The 11,546-nt window shown below is 39.1% G+C and overlaps 2 protein-coding genes across 2 annotated transcripts; both read left to right on the top strand.

Annotated features, from left to right (window-relative positions):
* Window positions 1-343: 343 nt before the first annotated feature.
* LOC135473426 (uncharacterized) lies at window positions 344-1,064 on the top strand. The gene is given in 2 exon segments (XM_064753275.1): window positions 344-757; window positions 759-1,064. Coding segments are annotated over 2 exon segments (720 nt in total).
* A 5,569-nt stretch (window positions 1,065-6,633) lies between these two features.
* Window positions 6,634-9,276, top strand: LOC135473901 (uncharacterized). The gene is given in 3 exon segments (XM_064753835.1): window positions 6,634-6,759; window positions 8,045-8,261; window positions 8,263-9,276. Coding segments are annotated over 3 exon segments (1,098 nt in total). The 5' UTR covers window positions 6,634-6,709; the 3' UTR covers window positions 9,094-9,276.
* The last annotated feature ends 2,270 nt before the right edge of the window (window positions 9,277-11,546 follow it).

The following is an 11,546-nucleotide window of genomic DNA, read 5'->3' as shown; positions in this document are numbered from 1 at the left end:
CAAGGGGACGTCACTCGCAGCCTCATCACCACCTGTCTCCTTGTGTCCTCTCGCCCAGAATTTCAAACTTTCACCATTAAAACTCATACCTGCCCAAAGTTTAGACAATTTCCATCATTTTGATACCAAGCATGCACCTGTACACCAAAAACGGCAGGCTGGCAGCAAAAAAAGACTTTACACCCTAAAATACACAGAACTACAATCGTCCCTACTGAAAAACGGAAGTTGTAATGGGGGTCTGTGTCCATTCGGCGTTTTGACTGAAGATGAATGCAACCAGTGTATCTCCCAATACAGGGACTGGCTGTCCCAGTTTGACGAAGACGAGGCCCCATTTCATATGCACTCTCTGATCCAACAGTACCGCATTGACCATTTTGAGCCCAGCTGGAGGGTTCGTTTGAAGGCCAAACCTGTTTTTGCAAAACTATGGAAAACTGAGAAGATTTTGTCAAGTTTTGATGCTGTGGCTATTGCTGAACCTACCGAAGTTTCCGGTGAAGGATTTGCTGAGGGCATCCAGCAATGGCTTCACATTGACCAAGGAGAGTACAGACAAGGCCTTCATGCTTATCAAGGAGGGGTATATCTGGAAGAAACTACCCATACTGACTGGGTACTCAGAGTTCTGGCCGGCTCCCACAAACATCACCAGCTGTTTTACGACTCTCACCCTGCTGCCGCTGACAGAAGCTGGGGCGACTTTTGCAAACTGAAAGACCCTGAAATTCAGTGGTTCAAGCAAAAAGGCTGTGAGCTGACAAAAAATGCCCGTGCCGAAAGGAGGAATGGTCCTTTGGGACTCGCGCCTTGTCCATGACAGTTTGTCGCCCCGAATTTGGTCGCCGAATGCAGACAGGTGGCGTTTCGTTGTTTTCGTGTCAATGACGCCCGCAATTTGGGCTAAAGAACGAGACCTGAACATCCGAAAAACGGCTTACAAGCGCTTGTTTTTAACTACACACTGGTCATCCCAAGGCGGGGACTTCTTTCCCGATATAACGTCAGATTTAACATGGAAACAAATCACCACGATCGAGCGTTTGCCAGATATAGCTTAAAGTGACGAAGCCAAACTTTTGTCTGGCATCATCGAGTATGATTTTGAAGATAGCCGATCAAATGGGAACGAGATGTATCCTGTTTGGAAAGTGGGAGAGTACGCTTTAGACCGTACTAAATGAACATCGCACATCCACAAGGGTACAAATTAGCCTGATGAGTGGGAAATCGTTTTTTATTCGTTTTAACAAATGATTTTGGGAGCGGGCCGTGGACGAGTGCTTGGAAAAAAATATATAGGACACTGGATGTGCTGGTTTTGTCAGTAATTTGCCAAAGGTTCCTCTCAGCTGGCCCATGCAATTAGCATTTTCCTAATCACTCGGACACAGGAGGTACGAATTTAAACTTCGGCCTTCAACAGGGCTTTCGTCGACTTTCCCAATCTCCATCCACGATTCCTTCGTCACAACACGTAAAGTTTGTTAGTAACTTGCCAAACGTCAATTTTCAATAGGCAGGTCGATTTTATCCACAAAGGAGTAACGATAAAGATGGTGTTTGTTTTTTTGCTCAGGAACAATAAAGCGATTATAAAAGGTGGTCAGGTGGCTTAGAAATCACCAGTTGACCTCTGTGTGAGATAATAATATTTGATCATTTGATTATAATTTTTAAAAAAGTTCATAGGGATCAGTTCAAAGTGAAACCTGAACATTGGACAGAAATTTTGTATGGCTTCCCCTCGCTTTGACGATCACTTGTCCACCCACAAATATAAAACGTGCATATATCTCTACGTCACATGTACGAAAGTTCTGTTATAGTAACTTACAATAGGTCAGTGGTTTTCCCCGGGCTCTCCGGTTTTTCCCGCCAATAAAGCTGAGCACCATATAAGTGAAAATTTCCAGAGTATGGCGTTAAACAACAGTCCAAGATATTAAATACAAACCAATTGTATGAAAGTAGCTTCTTGAGAGAAAATAAATGTTTAATATCAATTTGACATATTTTACAAAATAGGGATCAACTATTTATCTGATTATTGTTATGCATCGTAACTCACTGAAATTTCACATACATGTATGTCACGTCTAAAGATTATGGACACATGATCAAGAGATCGGTTGAACACATGCACTCCTCGTAAATCTGGTGATGTAAGATCGTAGCCGTTGTAGAAACAGTTAATATACAGGTTTCGAAAACGTGACGTCATGTATCGTATGAGTGAAAAATTCTTGAGTCAATCAAAAAACACAATCGAAACTAAATACAGTACGTGAACTTAACCTGTGAGATAATGGATCAATGGGGTAATCGTCTATTGGACGATCCAATACATACGCGCTGCCATATGCAGCCAGCGAGTATAAGGACAGAAGTTAAGCCGGGGAAATTGTTATAAATTGCGATTGTTTTATGTTTTATCAAGTGGTTGATGCAGACAGCCCAGACTACATATTTGTTCCTCTCAAATCCACACAAGCTTGCAACTCTGCGTGGCTGCTTAATACAGAACTCCTTTCTATTCCACATAGGCGATCGAGTTGTTTGTAACTCTCCTTTCGAATAACCCGAATCAGCAAATCCAAACAGCGTATTTAACAATATCCACATGTAACTCAGTCACGCTTTCATTGCTACTGTTCATAAGTCCAAAATGGCGATCTGATTCAACACGATGAATATACAGGCCCTAGCCCGGGTTAAGCGGAATTACACACAATCATAATGCAGTGCCACAGATTCTGAACGCTCTGTCCACATTTACTTTTCACATTTAAAACTTAATAAACTTAGAGTGGAGGCCTTTGATGGAATAACCTGATGGCGCTGATTGAAATGGTCTCATAACATACATGATCTAACAAATATATATATATATATATATATATATAGTATATATATATATATATAATATATATATATATATATATATATATATATAATATATATATATATATATATATATAAAGACACAGTCTATATAAGATGTACCATCTGGAGAGTCTGTGGTTTCGTTTCAATCCAGTGAAGGTGGATACATATCTTTTATGGCCTTTGCTATATACGGATTGTTTAAAGCTAGCAGATCACCAATATACCGTTTAGTGAATGAGAAAGATCATGCCTGGTGAGGATTACTCCTTAGTAGTTTCTACATATAGTCGTATTCATATGAGAACAGGTATAGGCCGGCCAAAAGGTGGGCACAATTTGTACCCATCGGAATCCCTATACAGTATTGATATATGGTTTCTTCGAATTTCACATAGATGTTATTCTTGAGAAACTCAAGCAGCTCCATGAACAACGAAACATCCCATGAATCCATCACTTTTGTACACTCACAAATGTTACTGCGTTACATGTAGTACAGGATTACTATGTATTCCTATTACCCTTCGATTCCTTTTTATTACATACAAAGCACTGCTTGGCATTGTGCCAAGTGTACATTATTCAGGTCGTTAGATACCCCCCATCACGAGACAGAAGCGTTTAACTTTTGGACGGGTCTGTTGTAGTTTTATGGGTGGATAGGGGTTGTTGTTTACATTGAATAAAGCAGACGACAAACATAAACAAAGAAACAAAATGGCTATTTTTTCTGTCGGAGCGAACGTTTATTTTAAAGGAGAAAAATATCAGGTTACAGATAATTTAAAGCCCATGGGGACGTTTGAATGCTACACAATACGAGATAATAATGGTTTCACGAAAATTTTTTTTTTTACATACGGACCTGATAATTCTTCTGAGAGTCTTTCTTTCATCGACCTCTCTTAATCATCCCAGTTGACCACAAACCATGGTATGGCAATCAACGAATAGGTCACAAAACAATATTTCCCGCGATGCAAAACTTAGCCGCCGGTACACGAATGACTGCGTCCAGGCTACGACAACCACAGTTCTTACTAATGCCAGGGTTTCTGTGATGGACGTTATGTCTGTGACAGGCCACCGCAATGAATCCAGTGTACCAAACCGTCCGTTTCAAAAAGCCGTGAAATCAGCAATATCCTGCATGCTTTAACTGTGTTATCAGAAAATGCTGAAAGTGAAAATGCTGTTGAGTGAAAATACTCCCATGTCAGTCACGCCACTCCCTGTGCAAATGCCCGACGCGGTCGACTGTAATGTTACACGTAACAGTAGCAATGCCATCCAAATGGCAAAATCCCAGTTTTCAGTCACGCCTCAAAGTTTTGGAGGGTTGTTCAACAATGCTCAACTATGTTCAACAATGTTCAACAATAAATAACAGCACAGTTCACATCAACTTCACATCCTCTGGATAGCGGACTGGCTGCAGACCGTCCTTTTCAACTCCCAATCCTTGTTTGATGTTTATCCGTTTTAAACTGTTGTTTTGTTTTGTGTTGTTTTGTTTTGTGTTGTTTTGTTTTTTTTCACAATGTTCAGTCCGTTTACTCATGTTTTCTCTCCGCAAACGCTATTGTCTGACTGCCGCCAAGATATTGCCGTTGACCTAGATCTTCAAATTTGGTACATCCTGTGACCTTTATCCATGAGTGTGACGTGTATATCGTACGTAACTGGTACGGCGCACTGAGTGAAACATGTGCACGGGGCTGGTTTAATGTACACATAACTTTGTACAGATTGCGTCATTACAAATTTAAATTGTGATAGCCATCCATTGTATTTCACAATACTATAAACGCATATCATATTTATCCTCATGATACCTTGAACATATAAATTACAATATATTTATTTGCTTACTTATAATAAGCTTAAACACATATCTATGATGTTGTCATTGTTTTGTTATTTATCAACATATGTTGAGAAATTAACATTGAATTGAAAATATGAACTGAAGTGTTCCATTACTTCAACATTCGTTACTCAGTGTTTATGAATTTGAAACCGAATACAACACGACCGCAAAGCATTTACACAAGCAAACCAAATAACATTCAATATCAAATTATGGTTAACCTAATTTTGTGTGTTTCAATTATTATTTTTTTTTCGCAGGTAATTATTACTTTAATTACGTTTAATTAGTTGAGCTCCCCAGTTTTGTTGTCGTTTTGCTGAGGTCAGAGGTTTCCAACTCCTTTAGCTCTGTCAGACAGAGTTTGGGAAAACTCTTGATCTGGCCGAACTCTTGCTGCTAGCAACGAGAGACCTCCCCGGCTCACTGTCAGTGCGGTCGCTGTTTGACACCGTGCCTGTCTCACCGACGCCTACCCTGATAACAGCATCTAAGCTAAAAGCAGGACAATATGAAAGCAACCCCGCAGCTGTTTTATTTCATAGTGCTATATTTTATAGTCGGAATTGTTTTCGAGAAACAAACGTATTCTTTTTATTATTCTATCCTAGTCGTGTAGCACGTGCGTAATATTTAGCATCGCATTTTAACACCCCCTGTAAAACACGTCATGGTTTCATCCAGAATTAGGTCACGCCCCTTTAGGACATTCGGTTGGACGAAAACAAACGTGTCAGGGAAAGTGGGACGTTTTTTGCTGTTAATCTATACCGCAATAGCGTTTTTGTTATAATTACGAAAACATTTTGCTGCTGCCAAGGTAACAAAACAGAAATAATGTTTGCGTCTATTGTTGTAGTCTAACGGGAGTTTTATATCAAATCATAAAATTAACATAAAATTTGTAAACTCTTCCACATCGACTTGATGTAAAACTACCGTTAGATTACCCTGACGCGAACATTATTTCTTAAATATATTCCAACAGAAAGTTCAGTTCGCGTTACAGTATACAAACATTGCAAATCGCATTTTTGTCATCTTCATTGTATAGCTAGCAAGACACAGATAAATGTATAAATAAATACAAAGTTGCAAATGGAAATAGTTGGACCGCAACGGAAGAAATTATGAACATTGAATTCGTTAAACTGATAAATTGTTCTTCTTTACGCACGGTGATGTGCGTAAATAGTTCTGTCAATTCACATCTTAAAATCTACGTAATGAATTCTAAATATTGGAGAGGTGTTTAGATATAGACATAGGTCAACAATAAATTGTTGATAAATTGTTCTTCTTTACGCACGCTGATGTACGAACTTATTTCTTTGTTCTGTCAATTCACATCTTAAAACCTACGTAATGAATTTTAAATATTGGAGAGGTGTTTAGATATAGATATAGATCAACAATATATGTTTGTTTATCGAAACCGAATATTGTTTAAACCATTTCACGGCTCTGACAGACAGCGAGTACAAGTACTGAAGTTACAGACCACTGATATCTAGCTTAGAAGTTACTGATGTTCCGCCGCAGCTGTTTTATTAAGGGCCCATAAATCATATATGTTTTCATGCCTAAAATCGTTGACGATTGTTCATAGGGCAGAAAAGCAGCACATGCTTCCCGGCATTTTGTTTTATCTGACTTCTGTGTCACCACGTTGTGAAAGCTTTAGAACACAACATGTTGACGATTGCTGCCGTGAGTAGTGCATGTTGCAGTATGACGGTTGTACGCTGTGAATGACCCACATGCATTAAGCGATCACGCGCCGGTATTTCACCACCACACGCCTTCAGCGGTGCAATACAATACTCAATTCAGGTTATATATACACAATATACTCTGTATGATAGCAAAGATCAGTCACCAGTTGAACTGGGCTATTAAGTATTATATACAGGGGGGAAAAAGTCCTAACTGTGGAAATAGTTTGGCATGGCTGAGAATGGAGGAAACATGGAAAACCAGCTGGATCAGAATGACTGGTGAGTGAACGTGTATCGATTACAGACATCTTGTACGCGTTATCGAACGACAGCCATAGTGTATGGTTTGTTTAGTGTATAACATCAACTTATATAGATTGATACAACATGTGTTAATGGTAGAGTTAATACAGTTTTCATAGCATTACTCTATTACTCCTAAATTGAATCATTTACGGAAAACATCGATTGTGCATGCTTTGCTAAGTGTATAATATCAGTCTATGTAGATTTCTGCGGTATGTGCTAATGGCGGAGTTAGTATAGATTTCATAGCGTTAATCTGTTAGTCCTAAATTTTGTCCTGCGGTATGTGCTAATGGCGGAGTTAGTATAGATTTCATAGCGTTAATCTGTTAGTCCTAAATTTTGTCATTCACGGAAGATATCGATTATGTATGTTTTGTTCAGTGTATAATATCAGCCTATATAGACTGATACAACATGTGTTAATGGTGGAGTTAGTATGGTTTTCATAGCGCTAATCTATTAACCCTAAATTGTGTCATTTACGGAAGACATCGATGATGTATGGATTGTTGAGTGTATAATATCAACACATATACATTGCTACACTATGTGTTAATGTATCAGTTACTATTGTTCTCATAGCGTTAATCTATCAATCCTAGACTGTATCATTTACGTATGGTGTATTTTTATTTTTTATTTTTTCATTTATTTATTTCATAATTGCTTAAGCCCAGTTTAAGATTGTTTCACTTACTTCTGGTGGCTGTCATTTTTACCAGGTAATTAAGAAATTTCCCGATTTTAAGCCCACGGTTAATTCATCGAACAATCTGGGGATGGTCGTAAGTTTTCCCCGGGCACTAACCCGGTTTCATCCCACCACAATTCTGGCCGCCGTATTATCAGTGAGATATTCTTGAGTGCGGTATAATCAAGTTCACGCTCTTCGTGATACTAACGGTGAAAACACTCGGTACTAAGTGGTTTGAACTGTGTTTCACGCTGTCATTCCTGGATTATTGCCCTAAAATGTGAAAATCTGGTTGAAATTGAAGCCACAAGTGATAATAAATACTTATTGTTGAGTTAACACCTTATTTAAAACTTAGAGAAAGCAATATATAAGTCCTTCCTGCGTTTATATTTTTGTTGAGTATACATGTATTTTACTGCCTCTTGCTCAGCTAGGTGAATTCAATACTCATCACTATTTACAGCATAGTCTGCAGGATACACATTAATGGTTCTCAGACACTAATATATTACGATATTGGAGTTTCTTTAAATTTTTTTTTTTCATTTTGACTTCCAGGGAGAAGATCAAGATTGATCTGGCTGATAAAGGTTATGTCGTGGTACACGATGTTCTAACTGAAAACGAATGCGATCAATCCATCGCCCAGTACAGGGATTGGCTGTCCCAGTTTGATGTAGATGAGGCTCCATTTCACTTGCATTCTCTGATCCAACGATACCGCATTGGCCATTTTGAGCCTAGCTGGAGGGTTAGACTGAAGGCCAAACCCGTTTTTTGCGAAACTGTGGAAAACCGAAAAACTTTTGTCAAGTTTTGATGCCGTCGCCATCGGCGAACCTCCCGAAAAGTCAGGATCAGATGAGAGATTTGCCAGAGGTGATGAAAAGTGGCTGCATCTAGACCAAGGGAAATTTAGGCAAGGTCTTCATGCTTACCAAGGAGCTGTGTATCTGGAAGAAACCACAGATACTGACTGGGTGTTCAGAGTTCTGTCCGGCTCCCACAAACATCACCAGCTGTTTTACGACTCTCACCCAGCAGCCGGTAATAAGAGTAAGCAGGACTTTTATAAACTAAAAGATCCAGAAATTCAGTGGTACAAGGAAAAAGGGTGTGAACTGACCAAAGTGCCAGTACCGAAAGGAGGAATGGTCCTTTGGGACTCGCGCCTTGTCCATGACAGTTGTCGCCCCGAATTGGGTCGCCCGAATGCCGACAGGTGGCGCTTTGTTGTTTTCGTGTCAATGACGCCCGCAGTTTGGGCAAGCGAGAGAGACCTGAACATGCGAAAAACTGCTTACAAGCGCTTGTTTTTAACGACACACTGGTCATCTCAGGGCGCAAACTACTTTCCGGAGAAAAACTCAGATTTTCCATGGAAGCGCATAAAAACCATTGAAAGTTTACCCGATATAGCTCTAAGTGACGACGCCAAACTTTTGTCGGGAGTTATTGAATATGACTTCGAAGATGGCCGACCAAATGGAGACGAATATTTTCCCGTTTGGACAATTGGAGAGTACGCTGAGGAGCACGAAGAGCCCATTCAACCAATTAAACACAAGAAACGATCAAAACCTGCAAAATCAGGGAAGAAGAAATAACCATTTTAAATGAGGGTAACCTGAGATAAAGGAGACGTTTCTATGCTATAACGACTGGTATTCGAACGTAGTTACGTATCTTGAATATGTAATGAGGAGTTACCATTAATTATTTTACGAAACCTGGTTTAGGGACGATGGAATAATTTAAAGGAAGTACTGTACGTATTGTGCACTGGTTGAAAGGCACAAATTCCATTTTTATCCCTAATTTTCTAATATGGTATAAATCCAATAATAAAATACAAGTTTTACAAATTTACATCCTAGTGATTTAATACATGGACAGGTTTAGAAAAGGAGACCTCTTAAGCCCACCATCTCTCAAACATCGCGGCTTCCCGCGCCAAGAAACGACCGTCTGAATGTTACACCATCGTCTTATAGTATCCAATAAATAGGCTTTCCATGAAGAAGTACACACCCAGGCCGTTGTTATAACAAGCTTGTTGCTAAATCTGAATCTTTTCCGCCCTAGGCCGACCGGGATAAAACTTTCGGTGAGGGGAGGCTACTCAGCAAGTGAAAACGACGCAGAGCTTGCGACAGAACACGATAATTCAGCTTACGTGGACGGTGTGTGACCTCCAGCGATTTGTCGTTTTCGTGTATACAGTAGCCTTCATTACGTGTTTGCTTTGGATACGAATTTAGACAACTCGCAGAGGAAGTCAGCCGGTGTAACATCCATTCACCACAGGTTTTTAGCAAAGCTGTTTGCAGAAACAGTATAATAAGGCTACTGATTGAATGTAACCGAAACATACTTGTCATGTAATCAAAGAGTGAAATTATACAGGAAAATGACTGGGTATCTAAGGTTAAGCAAAATAAGTTAAAAGTCCGAAGAAGTAATAATGCCTTTTCAAAAGCGATTTCCTTCACAGACTTCCTTACGTGCGTTCTCTCTCTTCCCACGTGGTGTCCCTAACTTACTTGAGCACTTCCTTGGCCAGCGTTGTTAAAAACTGTTTAAAAAGTCCAAATACTCGTGAAGCTTTTCCAGTGAAGTAATAAAATCCAGATAATGCCCATTTTATATATTTTATTATATGAAAACATTAAGAACTAATAATGTTTTTTCCACACAACACATATACATATATACAAGCATACACGACGATTTTAAGAACAGCTACTTCCGCTTTGTTAACATTTATTGCATGTATCGTTTCACATTTGCTCAAGCCAGGCGTGCTTAGTATGGCTAAATCTCGTTATAAAGTATGATAGGTATGGATCATGGTTCGACGTCTTCATCTGATGAAATTGATACGTGCAAAACTCAACTGCGTATGCGTAATCAGTTGAAGTCTACGCACAAAGGGGACTGTCCAGAATAGATTAAAAGCACAACACATATAACTCGTCATGATGTAACCGGTTTAGTACATTTGCTATTACTTTCTTACAAGACAAACACACGCATGTGATTGAGTAACACTTTACAAACCGAGAATTATGGTCAACAGTTTAATTTAATCGCAATAATCCATAGTGAAGATGGTTGATACGTTAGCGAACGTTGGGCATACATGGATCGTGAAATAAAAGCCCATGTTCGCCCACATACTCCATGTGTAAAACAAAGACATTTCGTTATTGCCAAATATACACACTAAGGTCAAAAAGTATACTTTTTAATGTTTTCGTAACGTTACATTCTTTAGTGAGGACATGGCAATAAACAAAATGAAACGTAGCTCGCGCTGAACACATAACAGTTAGAACACTGTTTATCTGACATACATCCAAGAGCAAAGCGGAAGTAAAATGGCAGTATAAAATGTATACTACAGATTACATCATGAAATATGCAGATTTTTTTTAAAAGTTTAAGAAACTTAACAAACACACGACATATTCAAATCACAGAGAACGCGTAATTTCACACAACACTAATATGTTCACAGTGTATGAAACACAGCTGTTACTGAAATCTCTAACAATGGAAAACATTTTTAGCGATAAAATTGTGCCCTGCTATAATGGTAATACTGTGTGCTTAATTTACAAAACCAGTTAGCATTTATAGCCGAACTATATATCAAAACTGGATGTGAGAGTCCCAATGACGACCAGTTTCACGGTTTTATACTTTTAAATCTAGTCCTATAACTTGGTGTTATTTGATATTAGATGCCAATTAAAAATTAGCTACCATTTTCACAAGCTTTCTATTTCAGTATTAATAGCGTCCAAAAGCCTATATTACAAAAGTGTCACAACGTTGCGCTCAGCTCATTTACCATGATGACGTTTGACGTGTCACTACTTGTGACGTGTGCCCATGCACGTTACGCCAAATACAAATTACGACAGGTTTGGCATAGCTGGCCCATTACATCGGAGTCTTGCGTCTTGCTAGACCCCCCCCCCCTCCCCCCCAATATATCTGAAACAAAGGACTGGATGATTAATCTATTGTTACAATCCATACACGCTTCATGACC

Source organism: Liolophura sinensis, chromosome 8 (assembly GCF_032854445.1).
Source record: "Liolophura sinensis isolate JHLJ2023 chromosome 8, CUHK_Ljap_v2, whole genome shotgun sequence".
Classification (NCBI taxonomy): domain Eukaryota; kingdom Metazoa; phylum Mollusca; class Polyplacophora; order Chitonida; family Chitonidae; genus Liolophura; species Liolophura sinensis.
This window is presented reverse-complemented; position numbering and strand designations above follow the sequence as displayed.